This window comes from Scyliorhinus canicula, chromosome 15, assembly GCF_902713615.1.
Source record: "Scyliorhinus canicula chromosome 15, sScyCan1.1, whole genome shotgun sequence".
NCBI classification, from domain to species: domain Eukaryota; kingdom Metazoa; phylum Chordata; class Chondrichthyes; order Carcharhiniformes; family Scyliorhinidae; genus Scyliorhinus; species Scyliorhinus canicula.
Window position 1 is genome coordinate 42,947,593 of NC_052160.1, and position 26,129 is coordinate 42,973,721.

The window sequence follows — 26,129 nt, forward strand, 5'->3', positions numbered from 1 at the left end:
GTGAAAGACAGTTCTGAGAATAAAAGTTCTCAGGCTGGGAAAGAAAAAGAGCAGAAGTACTGCCCATCTCTCTTGCTCTCCTTTTTTGTCCTCTCCTTTTTTTTCTCTCTCAGATGAATAATTTCTTCACTCAAGGGAATTCTCTAAGCCAGAGGGATATGGATGCTCAGTTGTTGACTATATTGAAGACTGAGAAAAATACATTTTTGGCTATACTGGAATCAAAGGATCTGGGGACAGGGAAGTGTATTTGGTGTAAAGTTCTTCAGTTCTTATACAAACAACCTTGTACATAACATTCTGCGGTACTTAATGATTTGGTGGAATTTTATGTTAGAGGGTAAAGTCAATCTTCAAGTTCAAGAAAAAAACTAGCATATGTGGCATGATTACAGACCGTGTTGAGAAGTAAATTCATAGAAGGTATTGTTTTTTTTCCTGCTGTTTACAGACAGACCATTCAGAGTGCTGTTTCTGAGCACAGTCAGAACACGGCACACCTACAAAGAACCACCATCATCTGTGAGACGGAGAGATGCTCAGCTAGAGGAATCCACAGAAGACCTGGAATATGGCTTCTTGTCTAGTTACAGGATGCTGAATACCATACTCACCAGAACGCAGTCCCTTGTGGCAGTGGTTGGAGACCCGGTAGCCCTTTGTTCCATTGGCAAATGTCGGTGAGTTGGTGATTTCTTGTTGAAGTTAGGGTGTGTAAGTAGCAAGAGTGTATTGATATAGTTTAAGTAATTTAATTAGTGCGACAGTTACCTTAATGCTATTCAAGAGAACCATGACTGATGAGCATTGTGTACTTGTGTGCTTTCAGGTTGTGATTAGATATTTGACATATCTGCAATATCATTAGGTTGGAATAAAATAAACCAGGAAAACAGTCGAGTTGTTGATTGAGATGATTTCAGGCTCTGATTCAATGACTGGCTTTCCCTTGTTCTGTTTAGCTATAGTTTGAAAAATTATACAACGTTCGCAATGAAATACACTATATTAATGACAATTATAAGTAGTTGCTGCAATGCTCTAATTGAAGACTGAAGAAGCTATTATGAGATGATCTACACTATCACACTCAATCCGAAAAAATAACATAATAAGGGATTAATTTAGTTGCTCTTGAGCAGAACCAAAGGCCTTATATCTTGTTGCATGGTGATTTAATGCAGAGTACCTTATGAAGTAAGAAAAGGAAAAATGAGCAATATTACGCCCAAATGGCAGACCCAGGATATGTAGGAATGTTAACCCCAATTTAGGTATTCCATGCAGCAGTGCTAGAATCCAGTGTTGGTATCTCACATACAATTGCTGGAATCCAGTGTTAATATGATCTGCAGAAATATCCAAACCTCATCCTGGAATTGGTGTAACTCATTCTTGCCCGCCTCCCTTATGTCTCCTCAATCTCAGCAATGTTCTCAAGAGAGGTGCAACACAATGCCCTGATGCTTAACCACTGAAGGATGGAAATACTGATGGATGAGTCAGTTTGTATGCATGTTTAAAAAAAGCGATAGCCAAACAATTCTGACTGAATTATAATATCGGTGTGTACAGAGATTGAATAACAACAAAATTGCTCCAGTTACTTCATTGGCGACAAAGAATCAGAGCCATGATCATGTCTGTTATCAATTGGATTATTGTGAACTGATCTTTCATCAAATCATTTTTAGTCTTTGGGTGAAGTGCTTCTGCAGAAGGTACCATCAATGACTGTTCTCAAATGTTTTACTCTTTATTGAAATATAATTGCCCTCCACCTACGAATTTCTAATGATTGTCACAAATATAAAGGTTAAACTTTTTTAAAATGTATTTTATTACAGACATGTATCAAGACCGGTTACAACCCATAAACACTCCGGGAAACATAACTTCCCAGCAATGACTATACAGTCTGTACAAATGTTTCCCCTTTTTCACCCCCCCCCCCCCCCACCCCGCGCGGAGAACAGCTCCTCAAACACGGTCTCAAACATCACCCACCTTTTTTCAAACTCCTCTGCCGAGCCCCTTAACATACTTTATCTTCTCCAACCGCAGGAAGTCGTACAGGTCACCCAAACTAGCTGCTACCCCGGGTGGCCGTGCCAACCGCCACTCTAGTAGAATTCGCTGCTGTGCAATCAGAGAGGCGAAGGCCACGACATCGGTCTTCCTCCTCTCCATGAGCTCCGGCTTTTCTGAAGCCATCAAAGGGTCCGGGTCCACCTCCTCCTTCACTATCCTGGCTAAGACCGCGAACACTCCCGCCTAGAATCTTCCCAATTTTTCGCAACCCCAAAATGTGCACGTGATTCGCTGGCCCCCGCCCACACCTCTCACACTCATCTGCTACCCCCTGGAAGAACCCACTCATTGACGCCCGAATCATATGCACCCTGCGCACCACCTTAAACTTATCAGGCTAATCCTTGCACAGGAGGAGGTCCCATTTACCCTACGGAGTGCCTCGCTCCACACTCCCCAATTGATCTCCCCTCCCAACTCCCCTTCCCATTTCTCCTTGATCTTCACCACCTGCTCGCCTCCATGCCCCCCCCAGCCACTTGTATATATCCCAAATTCTTCCCTCCTATTCCACATCCGGAAGCAGCAGTTGCTCCAGCAGGGTGTGTCCTGGCAAACATGGGAATCACCTGCAGACCTTTCGCGCAAAATCCCTGAACTGCAGATACCTGAACTCACTGCCCCTCGACAGCTCTGTCCTCTCCCTTAGCTCCTCCACACTGGCGAACCCTTCCTTCAAATACAAATCCCTCACCTTGACCAGCCCCACTTCCTCCACCTCCTGTATACACGATCCATTCCCTCCGGCTCAAACCCATGATTCTCGCACAGTGGCGTTAGCACCGACATCCCTTCCATCCTAAAATGCCTCCTCAACTGATTCCATATCTTCACCGTGGACTGCACCACCGGGCTCCCTGAATACCTACTCGGAGCCATTGGCACGCTGCCGTCACCATTGCCTTTGACCCCTTACAAGATTCCTCCCCCATCCGAACCCACTCCACCCTTCTGCTTCCCACCATCGCCACACCTTGTCCACATTCGGCACCCAATAATAATGAAGCAAGCTCGGCAACCCCCAACCCCCCACCTGCTGCCTTTGCCTCTGTAGCAGGGTCATCCTGACTCTCTGCGCCTTCCCACTCAAACAAAGTCCGAAATGATCATATCCAATTTCCGAAAGAAGGCCTTTGGTATAAAGATCGGGAGAGCCTGAAAATGAACAAGATCCTCAGCAGAATATTCATTTTCACCACTTGGAACCTCCCTGCTAACGTCAAGTGCAGTGTACCCCACCTCTTAAGATCGTCTCTGGCGTCCTCCACCAGCTTTGTTAAGTTCCACTTATGGAATCCTGTCCATTCCCTCGCTACCTGAGTCCCCAAATACCTAAACCTATCCCTTCCTACTTTAAATGGCATCTAAATTTGCCTGCTGTCCCAGATCATTCACCTCGCTTTCCCTTCATTCAGTTTGCATGCAGGGAACCCGCCAAACCTCCCCAGCAGGCCCATAATCTTTCCCATACTCTCCAGTGGATCTGAAACATACAGCAACAGGTCATCAGCATAGAGCAACACCTGATGCTCCCTCCCTCATAATCCCCTGTCGTTCCACCGACCCCCTGGGAGCCATCGGAAATAGCTCTATGATCAGCGCAAACAGTAACGGCGACGGGGCAGCATGGTGGCACAGTGGGTTAACCATGATGCCTCACGGTGCTGAGGTCCCAGGTTCGATCCTGGCCCCAGGTCACTGTCCGTGTGGAGTTTGTACGTTCTCCCCATGTCTGCATGGGTCTTACCCCCACAACCCAAAGATGTGCAGCGTAGGTGGATTGGCCACGCTAGATTGCCCCTTAAATGGATAAAAAAATGAATTGGGTACTCTAAATTTAAAAAAAAATAAAGTAATGTTGGCAGTGGACACCCCCGCCTCAAACCCCTGTGTAAGTCAAAGCTCCACAAACTCATATTATTCATCCCCACATTCGCCCTTGGTTCCATATACAGCAACTGCACCTATGCCACAAATCTCGGCCCAAACCAAAACCTCGAACAAGTAATACCACTCCACCCGATCAAATGCTTTTCCGCGTCCATCGACACCACCACCTCCGGTACCAGAGCCCCCGACAGATTAATCACTACATTCAGCAGCCGTCTTATATTACTCGCGAGCTGCCTGCCCTTTACAAAGCCTGTTTGATCTTCTGCAACCACCCCGGGATACAATCCTCCATCTTCCCCGCCAGCAACTTAGCCAATACTTTCACATCCGTGTTCAATAGTGATATGGGCCTATGCAACCCACCTTCCACCAGGTCTTTCCCCTTTCTCGGGATTAGCATAATTACTGCCTGCGCCAACGTCTCCGGAAGCTCCCCCTTCTCCAGCGCTTTTCTTAAATGCCCCCAACAGATGTGGTGCCAGGTCCGTCGCAAATTCCCTATAAAATTCCGCTGGGTACCCATCCGGCTCTCGGGCCTTTCCTGACTTCATACCGTGAAATTGTCCAACACCTCCCTCAGCCCCAGGGACTCCTCCAATGCCTGCCTCTTTGCTTCTTCCACCTGGGGAAACTCCAGCTCATCCTGAAACTGCTCCATGTCCCCCTCCTCTCTCTCCGGGTCCACCTCGTACAGTCCCTGATAATACTCCCTAAACACCTGAAGTAAAAAACTCACCACTATTCTTAGAATTCCCCCTATACGAGCATATAGGACTTCCGGTCGGCGAGCGGAGCGGTCGCAGGGAGAGGGGCTCCTGCAAGCGGCAGAGAACAGGGAAGGGACCCCCCCCCCCCCCCCCCCCCCCCCGGGCAGGCCTGTCGGCGGAGGATCCTCGGTGGCGGCAGCGGCGGCGACAGAGGGGCCTGGCGGCGGCGGCAACAGAAGGGCTTGGCGGCAGTGGCGGCGACAGAGGGGCTTGGCGGCAGCAGAGGGGCTTGGCGGCAGCGGCGGCAACAGAGGGGCTTGGCGGCAGCGGCGGCGACAGAGGGGCTTGGCGGCAGCGGCGGCGGCGACAGAGGGGCTTGGCGGCAGCAGAGGGGCTTGGTGGCAGCGGCGGCAGCAGAGGGGCTTGGCGGCAGCAGAGGGGCTTGGCGGCAGTGGCGGCAGCAGAGGGGCTTGGCGGCAGTGGCGGCAGCAGAGGGGCTTGGCGGCAGCAGAGGGGCTTGGTGGCAGCGGCGGCAGCAGAGGGGCTCGGCGGCGGCAGGATCGGTGCGGCAGCGGCAGCGACAGGTCCAACCCCCCCCCCCCCCCCCCCCCAAACGGCAGCGACCACCACGTGGCAAGAACAAAGGGACTGGGCAAAAGCCTCTCTCTCTCTCTCTCTCCTGGGTGAGTGAGGAGAGAGGAAGGGGGAGAGAAAACAAAAAAGGACTTTTATTTCTTTTTTTTTAAACCCAAAAGAAAACTGTTAAAGAGAGAGGGAGGGGTATATATACTATTTTCTCTCTTTTTACACTCGCTCCCAGCAAAAGTAAGTCCATCTGAGAGGAGTTGCATAAAAGCGGGGAGGAGGAGAGAAAATAATTACGAAATAAATAAATAAAATAAAGGGGTAAAGGAAAGAAGGGAGGAGAGGGGAGGGGGAAATAAAAAAAATAAAAAAAATAAATAATAATAATAATAAATAAAATAAAAATAGGGTGCGGAAAAGGGGGGAAAAGAAAAACAAGGGGAGAAGAAAAGATGAAAGGGAAGGGGGAGAAAAAAATGCCAGAAGGGAGCCAAGGGAAAGGGGGCACCAGAAGCAGATGGGACAAAGGGCAAGCCAGCTCAGGCGAACAAATCAGCACACGAAGCGGCGGGACGGATGTATCGCCGCATCAAAAAGAACTGGACAGACAGGTACCCTCTCCCCTGGGGTTAGAGGGGGGCGTGAATTGGAAGGCAGCCTTTGCCGAGGTGGTGAGGGAGCAGCTGCAGGCAATCAAGGCAGAGTTGAAAGCGGACGCAGAGGCCGCAGTACAGGCAGCAGTGGCCAGGGCCATGTCAGGGGTGCAGCAGGCTCTGACCAGATTGGAGGAGAAAGTGGATGCCCAAGGGGAGAAACTGGAAGCCCATGAGGCAACCATTAAAGAGCTGGAGAAAGCAGCGACCGACATGAGCAACCGGGTCACGGCCCTGGAGAGGGAAGTGGCGAGACTGGGTGCAACACAGGGGAGCCTGAAGGGCAGGGTAGACGACCAGGAAAACAGCTCGAGAAGGCAAAATGTTAGGATAGTGGGCCTGCCAGAGGGGATCGAGGGCAGAAACCCCACAGCATACGTGGCTGCGATGCTGGGCACCTTAGTGGGGAGGGACACTTTTCCCACCCCACCGGAAATGGACAGAGCTCATCGGTCGCTGCGCCCGAAGCCCAAAGCAGGGGAACAACCGAGAGCAGTCATAGCCAAACTGCACCGGTACCGGGATAGGGAGACAATCCTGCGCTGGGCCAAGGAAAATAGAGCCTGCAAATGGGGAGGGCACGCCACCTGAGTCTACGAGGATCTTGGAGCGGACATAACTAAGAGACGGGCTGAGTTCAACAGAGCGAAAGCAGCTCTCTACAAGAGCAAAGTGCGTTTTGGTATGCTGTACCCAGCAAAACTCTGGGTCACATACCAAAACAAGGAATATTTCTTTACAGCCCCTGCTGAGGCGAATAGGTTCGTCGAGGAGCACGGGCTGGAAAAACGCCAGGGGGGTAGGGACGAGGGGCCCATGGCAAGGAGAAACGACACGCCGACGGGGGAGTGGGGAGGGGCGAGGCAAAGCCAGCCCCCTCCCCCCCAGCAGGAACACCCAGAACAAAAAACAACCCACTGCCCAAGGGACCGCTCCAGGTGGGAGGCCAGGCCCCAGCACGAGGGAACGGGAGTTTTGGAGAAGGGAGAGCAGGCGAGAGGGGCGCAGGGTAAGGTGGAGGAGGAGCGGGCAGAAAACTGTAGAGGCCAGGCAGAGGAGAAGCGGGACAGCAACCTCCGAGAGGGGAGCCACTGTACTAGCAGGAAAGCTAGCGACGGGGGCACGCGACAAAGCAGGGCCGCGGCGCACCCCCAACAGGGGGGAAGGCGCCAGGCAGGGGAGGGGGGGGATCACCCATCAAAGTCGGGAGAGCAAATGAGGACAGGAATAGGGGCTAGAGGGGCAAAGGAGGGGTATACAGGGGAGGGGGGAAAAGGGAGAGAGCGGGGGGGGGGGGGGCACTCAGGGTGCGAGAGACCAGGGAGGGGAAATGAGGGACAAAAGAGGCCAGAAAAGGAACAGGGCCACAAAGTGCCACAACCAAGGGCTTGAAACAGGGAACCGCTGCAAGCACCCACCCAGTACGGTCTGTGGGCGAAGGGGGCCCCCGGAGTGCAGGGGACTACCCGCGTAGCGGACACACAGTGGACGGCCATGGCGGGTGCCCCCGTCGGACGAGGGGAAACCCCGGAGCGCAGAGACCCGACCGCATGGGGAGAGCAGTGATAGTGGCCATCCTGGACGGCCCCCTAACAAAGGGAAACGCCAGAGGGCAGGGGCGCGTCCTCCGGACAAATATGGTTAATCCCACAGGAGCGAGGGGGCAGAAGCCCCCCACCAGGATAATCACCTGGAACGTAAGGGGACTTAACGGCCCAGTGAAGAGATCTAGAGTCCTCACCCACCTCAGAAACATGAGGGCCGACATAGTCTTCCTCCAAGAGACGCACCTGAGGGAGCAGGATCAACTGCGGGTAAGAAAGGGCTGGGTGGGACAAACCTACCATTCCTGTTATGGGACAAGGGCCAGGGGGGTGGCGATCCTGATCAGCAAGAGGACAAGGTTTAGGACGACAAAGACGGTTACAGACCTAGGGGGGCGGTATGTCATGGTCAGCGGGGCCCTGGATGGGGCGCCGGTAGTTCTAGTCAACATGTACGTGCCCAACTGGGACGACACGAGCTTCATCCAAAAGACCATGGCAGAAATCCTGGACATAGCGACGCACCGACTAATCATGGGGGAGGACTTCAACTGTGTACAGGATCCAAAGACGGACAGATCAAACCCCAAAATGGGGAAAACCTCAAGCGTGGCAAGGGAACTCAGTCACTATATGGAGCAGATGGGAGCAGTGGACACCTGGAGATTCGCCCAACTGGGGGAGAAAGAATTCTCCTTCTTCTCCCCAGTACACAACGTGTACACCAGAATTGACTTCTTTATGGTGGGGAAAACGGTGCTTCCAGGGATAGACAAAGTGGAATACTCCGCAATTGTGATATCAGACCACGCCCCACACTACATGGACGTGCGGCTGGAGACGGGAAGGGCCCAGCGCCCCACATGGAGGTTGGACGGTGCCTTACTAGCTGACAAGGCCTTCAGCGAAAGGATAGCGCGGGCCATAGCAGAGTACACGGAGAACAACCAAAACGGGGAGGTCTCATCCTCCACGTTCTGGGAAGCGCTTAAGGCCGTACTAAGAGGGGAAATCATTGCAGGGCAGCAGGGTAGCATGGTGGTTAGCATAAATGCTTCACGGCTCCAGGGTCCCAGGTTCAATTCCCGGCTGGGTCACTGTCTGTGTGGAGTCTGCACGTCCTCCCCCTGTGTGCGTGGGTTTCCTCCGGGTGCTCCGGTTTCCTCCCACAGTCCAAAGATGTGCGGGTTAGGTGGATTGGCCATGCTAAATTGCCCGTAGTGTCCTAATAAAAGTAAGGTTAAGGGGGGGTTGTTGGGTTACGGGTATAGGGTGGATACGTGGGTTTGAGTTGGGTGATCATGGCTCGGCACAACATTGAGGGCCGAAGGGCCTGTTCTGTGCTGTACTGCTCTATGTTCTATGTTCTATTGCCTTCAAAGCGCAAAGAGATAGGGAGGAAAGGGTGGCGAGGCAGAAGCTGGTCGACTCCATACTGGAGGTAGACAGTAAATACTCCGAGGCCCCGACCGTAGAGCTCCTGGCGGAGAGAAAAGAATTACAAAGGAACGTTGACCTGCTCTCCACCAGGAAAGCAGTGCACCAACTCCGCCAGGCACGCGGGGCCCTGTACGAACACGGAGACAAAGCCAGCCACCTGTTGGCACACCAGCTGAGAAAGCAGGCAGCCAGCAGAGAAATTGCGCAAATCAGAGGTACCAGAGGCACGTTGGAAACGGAACCAGAGAGGATTAACGAAACCTTCAAGGCCTTCCACCAAGAGCTGTACACCTCAGAGCCCCCAACGGGGAAGGCTGGGATGAACCGGTTTCTTGATGGACTGGACATACCAGTCGTGGGAGAGGGCAGAAAAAGGGATCTGGAAGCACCACTAGCACTGGGAGAGATCATGGACAGCATTAGCTCCATGCAGACGGGGAAGGCGCCGGGACCGGACGGATTCCCGGCGGACTTCTACAAAAAATTTGCGACAGCGCTGGCCCCGCACCTGCGGGAGATGTTCACAGACTCGCTAGCTAGGGGCACACTGCCACCCACGTTAGCACAGGCCTCAATCTCGCTGATACCTAAGAAAGACAAAGACCCAACGGAATGTGGGTCATACAGACCCATATCTCTGCTGAACGCAGACGCCAAAATACTGGCCAAAATCCTAGCCAAAAGGCTAAAAGACTGTGTACCTGAGGTGGTTACAGAGGACCAGACGGGCTTCGTCAAAGGTAGACAGCTTACCGCGAACATCAGGCGCCTGCTGAACGTGATAATGACCCCCTCCGGGGAGAGAACACAAGAGGCGATTGTCTCCCTGGACGCAGAAAAGGCCTTCGACAGAGTCAAATGGAAATACCTCATAGAGGTACTGGAGGGGTTCGGGCTTGGAACAGGGTTCACCGCTTGGGTAAAGCTCCTATACAACGCTCCCATGGCGAGTGTACGGACCAACAATACCAACTCCCAATACTTCCAGCTGCACAGGGGCACCAGACAAGGATGCCCACTGTCCCCGCTGCCATTCGCACAAGCAATCGAACCGCTAGCAATCGCGCTCAGGGCAGCAAAAAATTGGAGGGGGATCCGAAGGGGAGGTAGAGAGCATAGAGTCTCACTCTATGCGGATGATCTGCTCCTCTATATCTCGGACCCACAAAGCAGCATGGACGGAATCATCGCGCTCCTGAAAGAGTTTGGAGCCTTCTCGGGCTACAAACTCAACATTAGCAAAAGTGAGATCTTCCCGGTACACCCGCAAGGGGGGGGGGGGGGGGGGGGGGGGGGCAGCACTAAAGGGGCTGCCGTTCAAACAAGCCCAACACAAATTTCGCTACCTGGGGATCCAAATAGCCCATGACTGGAAAGGGATCCACAAATGGAACCTCACCAGCCTGACGGAGGAAGTTAAAAAGGACCTGCAAAGATGGAACACACTCCCGCTCTCCCTCGCGGGGAGAGTCCAGACGATCAAAATGAACGTACTGCCCAGGTTCCTCTTCCTGTTTAGATCCATTCCGATCTACATCCCCAAGGCCTTTTTCAAAGCGCTGGACAAACTTATCATGGCATTCGTATGGGGGGTAAAAATGCTAGGATCCCAAAGAAGGTCCTACAAAAAACAAAATCCAGGGGGGTGCTAGCCCTTCCGAATCTACAATTCTACCACTGGGCGGCAACAGCCGAGCGAATAAGGGGATGGATCCAGGAGCCAGAAGCCGAGTGGGTGCGTGCGGAGGAGGCCTCCTGCATGGGGACCTCCCTCCGGGCCCTCGCCACGGCAGCACTCCCATCCCCACCCAAAAAACACTCCAGCAGCCCAGTGGTGACAGCCACCCTCCAATCCTGGAACCAACTGCAGCAGCAATTTGGCCTGACCAAAATGTTGGACAAGGCTCCCATCTGCAACAACCATAGGTTCACACCAGCACTGACTGACGCCACCTTCAAAAGGTGGAGGCAGGACGGGGGGACACTGACAGTCAGGGACCTATACACGGATGACAGGATCACAACACTGGACGAACTGACAGAGAAATTTCAGCTAGCTGGGGGGAACGAGCTACGGTACCTGCAGCTCAAAAACTTCCTACGAAAGGAGACAAGGACGTACCCACAACCGCCACGACAGACACTATTGGAAGACCTACTGGACGCAAGTATCCTAGAGAAAGGGAACTGTAGCGACATGTATGACCGACTGGTAGAAAGGGACGACACCGTACTGGACGCAACAAGAAGGAAATGGGAGGACGACCTGGGGATGGAGATAGGGTGCGGACTCTGGAGCGAAGCACTGCATAGGGTCAACTCCACCTCCACGTGCGCAAGGCTCAGCCTGACGCAACTAAAAGTGGTACATAGAGCCCACTTAACGAGAAACCGTATGAGTAGGTTCTTCCCGGAGGTGGAGGACAGATGTGAACGGTGCCAAAGAGGCCCGGCCAACCACGCCCACATGTTCTGGTCTTGCCCCAGACTTGTAGAGTACTGGACAGCCGCCTTCGAGGCTATGTCCAAAGTGGTGGGGGTGAGGGTGGAGCCATGCCCGATAGTGGCGGTCTTCGGGGTTTCAGACCAGCCAGATCTATTCCTGGGGAGGAGGGCGGACGCCCTTGCCTTTGCCTCACTGATCGCCCGCCGTAGAATCCTGTTTGACTGGCGGTCAGCAGCACCGCCCAGAGCTGCAGACTGGCTGTCCGACCTCTCGGAATCTCTCCAAATGGAGAAAATCAAATTCGCCATCCAAGGGTCAGACGACGGCTTCCATAGAACGTGGGAGCCATTCATGCAATTGTTCCGGGACCTGTTTGTGGCCAACGAACAAGAGGAGGAATAGTCGGGTGGCCAAGAAGCAGGGGAAAATGGACGGGAATCGGGGGAAGGTAGCCGGGGGGGGGGGGGGGGGGGGGGGGGGATCGGGGGAAGGTAGCCGGGGGGGGGGGGGGGGTTAAGGGTTCGTTATGGGGGTTTGATGGCAAGCTAAGGCCCAAAACCAAACTATAAATAAATGCCTATAAACATGTGCCTCGGCCATATTGGGGAACGTAACATATGTATGGCGGCTAAAGGGGGCGGCCACAATTGTTGTTATGAAGATACTTACCTGTAAATATACATGTAAAATTTTTGTGTTTTCTTTTTTTTCTCTCTAATAATTTGTAATTTGTCATATATAAAATATGAAAACTCAATAAAAAACATTTATAAAAAAAAAAAGAATTCCCCCTATACCAAAAAGGGTCCATACGACATTCTAAATGGTGAACAGGGATTCTCACTCCCTGACTCCTATGCAGACTTAGGTGGGTGCTATTCGGATCAGTCCTATTTTCAAATTATCCCCTGGTACAACCCATATCTTCTTAGAAGATTTAATCTACTTACCACTTAGTAGCTTCGATCCTGGGTCCCGCGTTGCTAAGTAAGTAAAGTAGACTTTGTAATAACCACTCTTTCAGGTTAAAACTTTTAAGTTATTTTATTTATTTATTTTTTCTTTTAAAAGATGAAATCACTGTTTTTACAGAAAGGTAAAAAGATCTTTGCTTTGGAGCCTCCTGGTCAGTTGTTAGACTTTCAGGTCTGCCTTGACAATCTTTCTTCTTTAACTTTTGGTTTTCTCCTGATGGATTTGCTCTTCTGCTCGATTTCTGTGTTCTATCCTTCCCATGATCGAGGGCAGCAATGAAATCTGACTCTGCTGGCTGCTATCGATTTAGGGTTTATATTTCCCTCTAGCAGTTATTAAGTTAATATGACATTATCGTAAAGTAACTTTGTTTTGCTCTTGATTGTTCAGTGTACCTTTAATCTTAATTATTTCTAACATGACTATGTATTCGTGTTGAGCATGACTTTAGTTCATCGAACTCTGATTACATTTTTTCCCTTGTAATGTTCAAAAGTACTTTGATCCTAGAGGGGTGTTACATCTTGTTCCTGTCCCTTCTAAAGTTGCTTTATTACCAAATAGTGCCCTTAGCTTGGCAGAACTCTGACTCCGATTTGGGGTTAACTTGTGCTCTCGTGGACACGTCGTCTTCAGCTTCCCGTATTCAACTGGTGTCAGCAGGATTTCACACCTAAACATTTGTCACCCAATTCAGCTGAAGGTCCTGGCAATTCTTTAATAACTTTTTACTAAAATAATTAACTTTAAAGAAGGTGCAAAATATTGTTTCTCTTCATGTGACTAAAAGTTCAATCTGCTTTAACTTGAAAGACAGGCATCAATTTTACAGCTTGAGCAGTCACAAGCTGTTTTCTTAACGCTTGTTTGATAAAGGCTATCTGCATTTCAAAACCTTCTTTTGCTGCTGCTGTTAACCCTTTGTGGCAATTTTCCCTACATTTTCTCATGTACCCTCAGGTCAGGTTTTGCCAGTCTTCCATGTTTCAAATGACATATTTTCCCATTTTTACTTTACACGCCTCATTTATCTTTCCTATCTCTGACACCACATCCCCAGCCCCAGTCCGTATCTTCAGTATTTCCCTGGACGCAGCCTGCATCCGTAGCTGGTGCACCAGCATGCAGCTTTCCTTGTCCCCACACTCATATGGCACCCCTCTTGCCATACGCCGTTGCCCTACCATCCTCCCTGTTGTCAACCTGTCAAACTGCCCCTGCAACCTTTTCCTCCTCGCCAAACCCTCTGCGGTGGGGACCCTCAAATACTCCTTGTCCACCTCCACTATCTCACTCACTAGACGGCTCTCAGACACAGTTAAAATCTCCTCCCATGGTCAACTGGTGTGTGGCCAAATCCGGGGTCGCTGCCAGCAACCCCCTCATAAAGCCCACATCACCCCAATTTGGGGCATACACATTTTTCAGCATTACCGGTGCCCCTTCCAATACCCCACTCACAGTCACATATCTCCCACCCAAATCCCTCACCTCCTTCGCACTCACAAATCCTGTTTTTTTACTCACCTCGAATTTGAATCAAAGCCTGAGTGGAAAAACCTGCCCAACCCACCCCTTCCTTAACCAAACCTAGTCCGTCACACAGAGGTGCATATCCTGCAGAAAGACCACCCCCCTTTCAAGCTCCTGAGGTGCGTGAACACCCGCGCCTTTTAATCGGCCCATTCAGTCCCCGGACGTTCCACATATTGGCCTTACCGGAGGCTTACACCTCCAATCCCTCTACCGTCCGTCATCTTCCCCACTTAACTCCCGCCCCCTGAATTCCACCCTGTACCTAGCCCACCCCAAATGGCCCCCTTCTTAAAGGTTAAACTGTTGGTGAGTTCTAAGCACCTTTTCTATCAGAAACCCACGTAATTTTAATTATGCTGGATGGTGGAATCGAGCAGCAGTGACCCAATATCTCAGTGATCAAGCAGAGATATTATGAGCAGTTTGCACTGTTTGTCAATGACAAATTGTGATGCAGCACAATGATGTGTTCACAGCACTCATGTTGATGGCACTGAATAACTTCCACGTATGTTTACATAACAGTAATTAATTGTGCGAAGCACTTTGAAATCTGCTAAAAATGTGATCTATACAAATGCAAATATTACCATCATTACTGTCAGTGGCATAGATTGGTAGGAGCTGAACTTCAGTTGGTGACAGACATGCATGAACCCTTCACATGTATTATTTGAGTTGAGGATGGGGAGGGCATGAGGAAAATTAGTCAAGAAGGCTGTTCAAAAGGAACCAGATGGATCTATGCCCTTCAGGTTGCCATCTTGATGGTGACGAAAGCCCAGTAGGACTTGGTGAGATCAAGCCAGAATTGATGGCGGTTGATTATGTCACTTGCCAGATAGACTCAAAATTGCACTCCGTGGACTTGGGATGAGAATGGAGATTGTAAGCAGAAGGAATGATCAAGATGGCAGACTTAAGATTTTGTTGAGAATGAGGCCATCAAAGTGGATGTAGGAGAATTGTAAGAGGGATTATCATGACAAATGGAGGGCCAAATAGAACAGTACAGCACAGAACAGGCCCTTCGGCCCTCGATGTTGTGCCGAGCAATGATCACCCTACTTAAACCCACGTAACCCGTATACCCGTAACCCAACAATCCCCCCATTAACCTTACACTACGGGCAATTTTAGCATGGCCAATCCACCTAACCCGCACATCTTTGGACTGTGGGAGGAAACCGGAGCACCCGGAGGAAACCCACGCACACATGGGGAGGACATGCAGACTCCACACAGACAGTGACCCAGCCGGGAATCGAACCTGGGACCCTGGAGCTGTGAAGCATTGATGCTAACCACCATGCTACCATGAGGCCCACAATACTAGGCAGCTCTGAGTTTGAGAGGACAGAAGTACGTGCCTCAGAGAAGAACTTTTGCCTGATAGATTCAGATGGAAATGGTCTAAATAGATGAAAAGAAAATGCATGTGGAGAAATAATGTAAAATTCATTATATTAGAGTAAGGACGTGATATGTAGGACTAAAACAGGAGCTATTTAATTTCTACAACCCTGGTACAATTAACTCCATTCAACATGGATTACACTTAGCTATAACTCTGTGACCACTCCAAGAGAGATGTTCTAGTAAGATAGAAATATGACAACAATGCTACTGTCTTTGTTATCTCCTCTTGAGTTCAGATTAATGTAGATTTGGATCGTGATTTGATTCTGGAAGTATCAATATTGAATTTTGGTTGAGGAGATTGTATCCTTAGGAAAATTAGGTCGACCTTTATCTTGAACACTTCAAATATCCTGTCAAGAGTGTAATAGTACTGAATAAAACTCCCTGAACACAGTGATACCTGATCTCTGGGGCTGGGAGCTGAATATATGATTCATAACCAGTGACTTGACCACAAAGGATTCTGCAAGGATGCAAGCCTTTTGTATGCCAATGTGTCAATGAATAAAATGAACACAAAACAATCCCCGATGTTGGTGCTGTAAAATGAAAGGGAACGTTGTGCAGAACATGAGGAGATCTCTTAAATAATGCTATGGGATCTTCAGCATTCGTCTGACGTACTGGAACAATCCGTTTAAAAGCTCAACTGAAATAACCTCTGATGATATGGCACTATTTGATTCCTGCATTGGATTGTCAACCTTGGTTAGAGCTTGACAGAGCACAACTTGAGACAGGAGTGCTACCAACTAAACAAAACGCATACTTCCATCATTGAGCTGCTGTATGTGTGCACACTGATTGGAATTAACTGATTTGTGTTATGATGCTGCTTGTGTCCAATTCCTGTAAATCTACTAATAGTGATGGATTATTGAGATGGATCCCAAGAGCAGGACTTGATTTAGACTTTATTAAAATTACAAAGCTGCTTGTTAAATGGCCAGAGAGAATAAAAAAATGATAACCATACTTTCTCTTGTTTTCTTTTATCATCTCCCTTTCTACTTTTTGAGTTTCACTGCTTTCCTTCCTAACATCCTCCTTGTCTGTAACTCTTCCTCTGATTTAAAAGTGCATTTTGTGCTTGGGGTATTTCATTAAAAAATACATTTGTTGTCTGAGAAGTTGAAGTTCATGTTACATTTGGGATGAGTAGATGGGCTTCAGGAATTACTCATGATTTCACAGTGTAAGAAGAATAGAGTGTATTGGAGAGAAGTTTAATGTTAGTATTTGTGTAGGCTGGCCATGTTTTTTGAGGATGTCAGTAGCATGGAATAAAGAGCTGGAGGTTTTTGGTCAGTTGTCTCATGTGAACTTACTTTTGAATAGTATTGTTTTATTACTTGTAATGAATACAACTGATCAGCCCTGGACAGTACTGTCATCTTAGACAGCTGCTCATCTGGTTGGTTTGAGGTCACTTACTCCACTGATGATACATGCCTTGACTTCTGTGCTGATGCTTTGTGACATAATGTAGCTGTAATGCCCACTTAGGAGTTTTGCCAAAGACTTCATCAGATTTGAAGTTGAGTGAACACCATTTATTGATTCTGCTATTCTAAATTTTTAAAAGATAAGCCAAAATTAAAAATTGGAACATAGAGGAAAGTATTTTTTCATGTAATGAGTTAACTCTGCATCCTATGTAATATGGTGCCCAAAGGATGCCAGGAACAAAACCTTACCAAAAGATCTCCAGTATACAGACATTGGGCGCGATTCTCCGCAAATGCGGAGAGTCGTAAAGGCTGCCGTGAAACTGGCCGTGTTTCACGGCAGCCTCCGCGCCCCCTCCCGGGACCCGATTCTGCTCCCCGGTCGGAGCTAGCAGCGGGGCCCCGTGAACCTCGGCATCGCAGGCTTAGCGAACTCGCTAAGCCCGCGCGCCAAAGGTAACGGCGGTTGATGCGCACAATGACGTCAGCCGCGCATGCGCGGATTGTACGGCTCCAACCCGCGCATGCGCGGATGACGTCATCACGCATATGCGTGAAATCCGCGCATGCGCAGGCCGTTATGCCCCTCAGCCGCCCCGCGGACTGATCCAGCGGGGCGGCGGAGGAACAAAGAGTGCCCGCCGATCGCGGGCCCATGCCACCCTTGGCACGGCCGTGGTGCGGCCGTGCCAGTCGGTGCCATGGTTCTCGAGAACGGCACTTTGCGGCCGTTTTCACGAACTGTGAGAACAGGTGTGTTGGAGTTCGTGAAAACGGCCGTAAAGGCCTGGGAAATCGGCCCATCGGATAGGGGAGAATCGCTGCTCGCCGTAAAAAAACGGCGAGCAGCGATTCGTGTCGTGGGGCGGCCGTGGGGGGGGGGGGGGGGGGGAGAATAGCGGGAGGTCGGGAAAAATGTCGGGAAGGCCGTCCCGCTATTCTCCGACCTGTCGTGGGGGGCGGAGAATCGCGCCCATTGTGCTTTTAATAACGGTGGTTCAATGTACAGATTACAAGTAGTCACTGAGAAGAGCTTAAGTATTGTTGAAAAAATGGTGATGCTTTTGAAGGTTTTCATCTTGCACCCAAAGGTTAAATGCAAGAATGGCAAATTTCAAAAGGAGCAACAATTTACACTGCATGAGTACAGGGTGCTGATTGGTTGGCAAATTGGTTCTGACCGTCAAGGCTTTGCTAAAGTAAATGGACCAGGGTGCTATTGTCCCCCATGCTTTTGTTCATTTAAAAAAAATGTAATTACTGGACAAATTATTTTTGCCTGCAGAGGCAAGCAATACATGTAGCTTCTAGCAAGCATAAGTGCTACTTTGCAAGTCTGACTGAAAATCTTAAATTGGTTGTTAGTGCAATTCTTAGCACACTTGGGATTGCTCATCAAATGCTGTCCAATTGTGGTATCACATTCAACATTAGACTTTATGTTCTGCATTTTATAAACATGGGCTGGTTGGGTATGGTCAGTACACTTTTTTGTGAACAACTGATGGGTCGTGTTGTTTGGATACAATCAGCAAATTGTTGGAACATACTGTCTATGTACCTGACATTGCACCAGCACTGAAATTGCACTACCCATTTGTGTGGTAGGTAAAATGTCGTTTGGCTTGGCTGCAGAGTCCGGTTAGTGGAAAAATACCACTTGTTTTGCTATGGAATAGTGGCAGAGTGAAATGGCTTGCTTTGCCTGGTAGTTACATTTTTGAGAAATTTTTGTCCTTCAAGGGTAATTTGAGGTAGGCTGGCCCCTTTTCAGGTCTGAGATTGGTGGCCTTAGGCATGAAACACCGTGAGCAATGACCTTATTGAAGTTGTTCTTATCCCGCATATAGCTTTGTTGTGTCTATTTCAGCATAAAGTTTGCATGGTGAGCAAATGGCTCGGGCCCTATTATAGAACATAGAACAGTACAGCACAGAACAGGCCCTTCGGCCCTCGATGTTGTGCCGAGCAATGATCACCCTACTCAAACCCACGTATCCACCCTATACCCATAACCCACACAGACAGTCACCCAGCCGGGAATCGAACCTGGGACCCTGGAGCTGTGAAGCATTTATGCTAACCACCATGCTACCGTGCTGCCCCTATTGATGAGATTAGCAGTAAGACCAATCTTACAGCGCATGGAGCTATAGGAATTTCAGTGATATATTGGCTACTGAAAGTAGCCTTGCAGTAGACAGTAATAGAGAACCTACTAGTGGATTTCTCAACTGACATATTGAGGAAAGTGAGCTTGCTATATTGCTCCATTTCTTTTTTTTTGAAAAATATTTTCATTGGCATTTTGCACTTATTATCCAAACTCTTCAGAACAATACAGAAACAACCATAATAATCAACATAATAACAATAACAGCACAGGCATCACAGGCTATCCCCAGGTCCAAGACGGTGGCCCCCGTTCTATCCTTTCCTTACTTTATTTACAATACTGCTCCATTTGAATAGTATTGTAGCCGACCGGGAGGGCCAGGTACATAATGGTTAGTGGGAAGCTGGAATGGACACCTGTGGTTCTGGTGAATGTCTAGGCCCCAAATTGAGACAACATGGACTTCACGAGGCGGGTGCTCGGGAAGATACCGGATATTGACAAGCACCGGCTGATAATGGGGGGCTATTTTAACACGATTCTGGATCTGAGGATGGACCTGCCTTTCCCAGGTCGTCGAAGGTATCGGCAGTGGCGAGGGGGTTGAGGGGTTGGAGCGGGATTGCGAGAGGTGGGGTTAAGTACAGAGTCTCATTGTATGTGGACGATCTTCTATTATACATTTTGGACCCAGTGGACAGCTTTGATAGGATCACGGAGATCCCGAGGGAATTTGGCCATTTTTTGGGTATAAATTGAACATGGGGGAAAAGCGAGGTGTTCCCAATGAATACTAGAGGGTAGGAGAGGAGGTTAGGGGAGTTGTGTTCCACGTGGTTGGGGTGAGTTTTCAGTATCTCGGGATACAGGTGGCGAGGGAACTGGGCACAGCTTCATAAATTGACTTTGGCATGACTGGTGGAGGGAATGAAGCTGGACTTTGAGAGGTGGAATGTGTTGCCGCTGTCACTGGCTGGGTGCATGAAAATAGTTAAAATGACGGTGCTGCCCAGGTTCTTGTTCATATTCCGGAACCTCCCCATCTATGTTCCCAAGTCCTTTTTTAGGAAGGTGAATGGGATAATCTCGGGGATTGTGTGGGCGGGGAAACCCTGCGGGTGAGAAGGGTGTTACTCAAAGGGAGGGGGGGGGGGGGGGGGGGGGTGAGCGTTGCCGAGTTTGATTAGCTATTACTGGGCTGCGAATATCGCAATGGGTTTGAAATGGTCAGTTGAGGAGGGTCGTGCAGGAGTGGATGGAGGTTGCGTCGTGCAGATAGACGAGTTTGAGGGCACTGTTGTTGGTGTCCTTTCCATTCTTGCCGGTCCGGTATTCCATGAGCCCAGTGTAGGTCCCAGAGCTGCAAGTTTGGAACCAGTGCAGGCAACACTTTGGGCTGGAAGCCATTCCGGGGTTGGCGGCAGGTGGGGATAGAATACTTCAGGGACTTGTTTATAGGGGACAAGTTTGCAGGCCTGAAAGAGCTTGAGGAAACATATGTGTTGCCCAAGAGGAATGGCTTCAGATACCTGCAGCTGAGGGACTTTGTGAGGAGAGAGGTGTCATCCTTCCTGGGGCTGATGCCTCCGGTGTTACAATAAAAGCTGCTGTTCGAGGGCGACATTGGGGAGGGGAAAGTGTCAGATATTTATGGAGTACTGATGGAGAGGGAGGGCGCTCCGGTGGAGGAGACCAAGTGTAAATGGGAGGACGGGTTGGATGGGGAGGTGAGGGCCGGGACGTGCAAGGAAGCCCTGCGGAGGGTGAACACGTCCTCATCGTGTGCAAGGTTAAGCCTCACCCAATTTAAGGTGGTGCATAGGGCCCGCACGACAGTCGCGAGGGATGAGCCAGCTCCTTGCATGTGTGTGCGCGGGACACCCGTGAATCACGTCCACCTGTTCTGGGTGCATCTAAAGCTGAAGGGATTCTGGCAGGCGTTTTCAGACATTATGTCCAAAATTCTGGGTGTAGGGGTGGCCCCGAGTCCGGAGGTGGCGATTTTTGGAGTGTCAGAGGACCCAGGAGTTCAGCTGGAGAGAGGCTGAATTCTTGGCCTTTGCCTCCCTGATAGATCGGAGACGGATTTTGCTGAGCTAGTGGGATTCGGAGCCTCTAAAAGCGGGGGTGTGGGTGAGCAACCTAGCAGATTTCCTGCACATGGAGAAGGTTAAATTGGCCTTACGAGGAGCGGAGGAAGGGTTCAACTGGAGATGGAAGTCATTTATCTATTTCTTTAATGTGAATTAAGGCACCACTGGGGGTGGTGGGGTTGTTTAGGTGTTTGTTTCTGATTTTGTTGCTGTTTTGGGGGCGGGGAGAATAAGGGGGAAAACTAAGAAGACAGGAGAGTTGTGGGCTTTGTATCCGGGGTTGTTGTGAGCCTGTGTTTTTTGTTCCTGTGGATTTTTGGTTTTCTGATATTTCTATGTATATAGCAAAATGCCTTTAATAAAAATAGTTTAAAAAAATGGACATTGTAGAGTCAACAGAGCTGAGTTTGCTGTCTATCACCATTCTCACAAATAGACCTGAAGCTGCTACTTTTGAACAGCAAAGTGCCCAAGCCACCATAAATTACCCTTGAAGGGCAAGGTAATCTCAAAAATCTGAATAACTGGTAAAGCTATCCATTCTGCTCTGCTGCTATGCATTAGCAACACAATTGGTATTTTCCACGAACAGGATACTGCCGTAAGTCAAAAAGGTGTTATACCTATCACACAAATTTGTAATGTGACATATGAATTTCAGTGCCAGTGCAATGCCAGGAACGTAGGACGTATGTTATAATGACTGGAAGATTGCATCAAACATAATGTCCTTTCAGCTGGTCGCAATTTGTAGAGTACACACTGCACTCAACCGGCCCGTGTTTGCAAAACTCAGAACAAAATGTCCAACGTTAGATGTGATTCTGCTATTGGGTAACACGTGCTGAAGTGTGCGAAGAATTACACTAACAACCAATTTAAGATCATCAGTCGGGCTCACAATGTAGCTGCTTACTAGAAGATACATATACACATGTATATTCATATGCGTGGACCTGTCCTTTGCAGGCAAAAGGCATTTGTCCAGGCATAGTACCTAGTCGAACAAGAACATGGGAGACAATATTCTTTATTCTAACTCTTTGTTCAATCAGCTGACTTCCAACCAATCACCTTTTCCTCATGCAGTATAAATTATTGCTGCCTTTGAAATTTGGTATTCTTGTGTCAATTCTGATGAATGCAAAATGAAAGGCTTTGTCAGCAGACCCTTTTTTTCAGTAGTACAAACGATACTATAAGTGGGCAGCATGGTAGCACAGTGGTTATCACTATTTCTTCACAGCGCCAGGGTCTCAGGTTCAAAACCTGGCTTGGGTCACTGCCTGTGCGGAGTCTGCACGTTCTCCCTGTGTCTGCCTGGGTTTCCTCTTGGTGCTCTGGTTTCCTCCCACAAGCCCCGAAAGATGTGCTGTTCGGTAACTTGGACATTCTGAATTCTCCCTCCGTGTACCCAAACAGGCGGCAGAATGTGGTGACTAGGGGCTTTTGACAGTAACTTCATTGCAGTGCTAATGCAGTGCTAGGGGCTGTTTAGCACAGGGCTAAATCGCTGGCTTTGAAAGCAGACAGAGCAGGCCAGCAGCACGGTTCGATTCTCGTAACAGCCTCCCCGAACAGGTGCTGGAATGTGGTGACTAGGGGCTTTTCACAGTAACTTCATTGAAGCCTACTCGTGACAATAAGCGATTTTCATTTTTAATATAAGCCTACTTGTGATGATAAAGATTATTATTAAGTCAAAATGATTATGGTTTGATGCACATTATGTGATTTCGGACAGAAGTGCTTGGTTTGAATTGCTAAACGTTGAGCTCCGTAAGAAACAATTACTGGGATTGTTTTTTTTGTAGGAAAATTTGGGAGCATTTCATATTCCTTTGCCATAAGAATGGAAGCCTCCATGGAGCCACGCTACACGAAATCAGGACTCAGCTTGATAACCTGGAACTTAGCAGAGGCTGTGTACTCAACCCACTGGCCCCCGAATTCATCCCTCGAGCCATTCAAAATTTTACAGCCTTTTCCAGCAGACTCCAAACATCGCCAGCAAAGACATGTTCTCAGGTAACTCGTTTTTCATGTGCTGGAACAGAGATAAAAAAATAACATTGACAAGATACACCTACCAATAATCAGCATGTGCAGTGTTCTCATTGTGCTGTGCATTATGCAGCGACAAGAAAAGAGGTTATTTTGCTTTGCAGTAAGATGTATGTTCAGAAACTGTGAGATAGTTTGCAAGCCCATTTAAATGTGTTGAATCTGTGGTTAATATAAAGGAATGAACAGCAAAGAATACAAAATATGATTGAGAGCTCAATCAGTCGGGCAATATCTTCCCAGGCAGAGTAGTTTCTGCCTTTAGATCCCAGAAGAAAAGCTGATCAGGTATTCTGTTTTTAAGTTGCGTCACTTTGTTTCTCTTTTGAAGCACATTTTGAGTTCTCTGAGATGCACATTCAATTCTCGTACTCTTGTACTCTCCAAGCCATAGTCTGGGGGAGTTCATCCATTGACCCCACAATCGGGATTCCATTTTTGGAATATGGATAGTAAATTTAGTTATACTGCACAAAGAGCAATTACAATTTGTTTTCGGGCCATTTTGCTGCTGTTACAATGCAGATTTGTACTTTGGTGTAGAATTCTAATGCATTATATCACTAATTAACAATTTATTTTTTTTATTAGTGAAGACTTGATGGTTTTGTTGTTTTTGTTGAGGGTCAAAGTCCCACTCTGCTCATCTGGAATTGCGGATAAGCACACACTTCCTGGATCCACTAATAAAGAAGTATTTATTAATAAAGGATAAGAATATCATTCAGTAGCTTAAGGATACTACCTAATAAGGTGGAGCTGATCAGGCTCTTCCTACGAAGGGTCTTTACTGAATCTCAGTTCAGGGTCCGTCTTGCACACTGGATCCTCCTGTAGGTTTCTGTTTCCTCTCCGATGAGATGTCCCCACTTGTAGCTACTGCTTCCCTTGTTGAATGCTCCGAGCCCTCTGTGCCTCTTGACCTCCTTCGCCTCTTCTCCTCCCCCTCTTAATTTTTGCAATTTCTCCTTTTGTCATGTAAGTCATTTAATGTGCAACTTCCTTCTTTCAATTGCTTCCTGTTCACAGGAGATGTCTGCTCATTGTTCCTCCTTCAGTCCTTTGTTTAGGAACATTTGCAGCAATTCCATGTTAAATAGGTCCTTATCACAAGACTGCTCAGCCAGCTAGCTCGTTAAACTAGAATTACATTTCCTCCACAGTTCTTACACTGCTATAAGTTGGCTTATTTTTTGCCATCAGGCATTAAGATGTTACCTGTTAGCCATATGGCTTTACTTCTCAAAAACTATTTGTTTCTCCTGCATAAAGATTGTAGTTATGGCTGTAGCTGTAGGTCAAGTTATTTTCATATTCATGGGCAGCACGGTGGCGCAGTGGTTAACATTACCGCCTCACGGCGCTGAGGTCCCAGGTTCGATCATGGCTCTGGATCACTGTCCGTGTGGAGTTTGCACTTTTTCGTCGTGTTTGCGTGGGTTTCGCCCCCACAACCCAAAGATGTGCAGGGTAGGTGGATTTGCTAAATTGCCCCTTAATTGGAAAAAATGAATTGAGTACTCTTAAATTTAAAAAAAAAGTTATTTTCATATTCTACGTCAGAATTTAATCTCATTGCCCACAAAACTGTTTGTACCTGTGAAATAATGCTGAGCAGTTGAGAACAAAAAGAACATTAATGGGTTGTGCTACAGAATATTAAGAAGCATTTTGGCACTTGTGATCTCTTAAATGGTTCTATTATGAGGAGTGGTCAACTGTTTCCCGAAAGGTGAAGAGAGAATAAAGCAGAAGCGATGACTCCCAATTGATACTGTGAACATCATAGCAACCATTTTCAGAGCAGTAATGTTAGGTTCTCGGGAACAGGCCATGAGCTTAATTTCTTTGGTTGAGGATGGTACTAAAATTCTTGAAGGAAGAATATTATTCAGCTGCTTCGAAAAGTATTTTTATCCATCTCTTCAAACACAGGAGCTTATTTCTCTACTGGTGCCAGCATCCACAGAATTGCAAAATATTTAGCTTCCGGTACTACTTAGGCATTCTTGACTTGCATGCATCTGGTAGTGAGCTCTATTTTTTGAACTTGTAAACACTGCCCTGGCATTCCTTTTTTAAAAATTAATTTTTAATGGATGTGGGCTTCGTTAGCTGGACCAGCATTTGTTGCCCATCCCAGATTGCCCATGAGAAGGTGATGGTGAGATGCCTTCTTGAACCGCTGCAGTCCATATGGTGTATGATACACTCACTGTGCTATTAGGGATGGAGTTCCAGCGACACTAAAATATACGGTGATATATTTCCAAGTCAGGATGATGAGTGACGTGGAGAGGAATTTCCAGGTGGTGGTGTGTCCCTGTCTGCTGCTCTTATCCTTCTAGATGGTAGTGGTCATGTGTTTCAAAGGTGTTGCCTAAGGAGCCTTGATGAGTTCCTGCAATGCATCTTGTAGATGGTACACACTTCTGCTACTGTGCATCGGTGATGGAGGAAGTGAATGTTTGTAGATGGCGTGCCAATCAAGTGGGCTGCTTTGTTTTGTATAGTGTTGAACTTCTTGAATGTTGTTGGAGCTGCACTCATTCAGGCAAGTGGGGAATATTCCTCGCACTCCTCACTTGTGCCTTGTATGTAGTGGACAGGCTTTGAGGAATCAGGAGATGAGTTACTCCCCATAGGATTCCTAGCCTCTGATCTGTTCTTGTAGCCACAGTATTTAAATGGCTGGTCCAGTTCAGTTCCCGGTGAATGGTAACCTCTAGGATGTTGACAGTGGGAGATTCAGTCATGGTAATACCATTGAATGTCAAGAGACGAAAGATAAAATGCTGGAAAATCTCAGCAGGTCTGGCAGCATCTGTAGGGAGAGAAAAGAGCTAACGTTCCGAGTCCGATGACTCTTTGTCAAAGCTAACAGACAGAGAAAGTGGGAAATATTTATACTGGAGAGTGAGAGAATGAAAGTTGAGTCATAGCCACAGAAACCCAGGGAAACCGGGTGCTAATGGCCACAGAAACCAAGGGAGAGTGCTAATAGCAGTCCCCAGAGAGGACAAAAGATGTGAACGGTCAAATAGCAGAGAAACTAATATCAGAGGTGAACTGCAGATGTGGGGGAGGGGAAGGGGGAAGCAAAGAGGAGAAAGGGT

At 48.3% G+C, this 26,129-nt stretch overlaps 1 protein-coding gene across 11 annotated transcripts in view; it reads left to right on the forward strand.

Annotated features, from left to right (window-relative positions):
* LOC119978927 (probable helicase with zinc finger domain) overlaps nucleotides 1-26,129 on the forward strand; it is a 607,351-nt gene that overhangs the window by 362,712 nt on the left and 218,510 nt on the right. For all 11 annotated transcript variants that reach the window (XM_038820871.1, XM_038820872.1, XM_038820862.1 and 8 more), the window contains 2 exons: nucleotides 452-680; nucleotides 22,764-22,977. In XM_038820871.1, coding sequence (XP_038676799.1) covers nucleotides 452-680; nucleotides 22,764-22,977 — 443 coding nt within the window. The remainder of the gene's footprint in view (nucleotides 1-451; nucleotides 681-22,763; nucleotides 22,978-26,129) is intronic.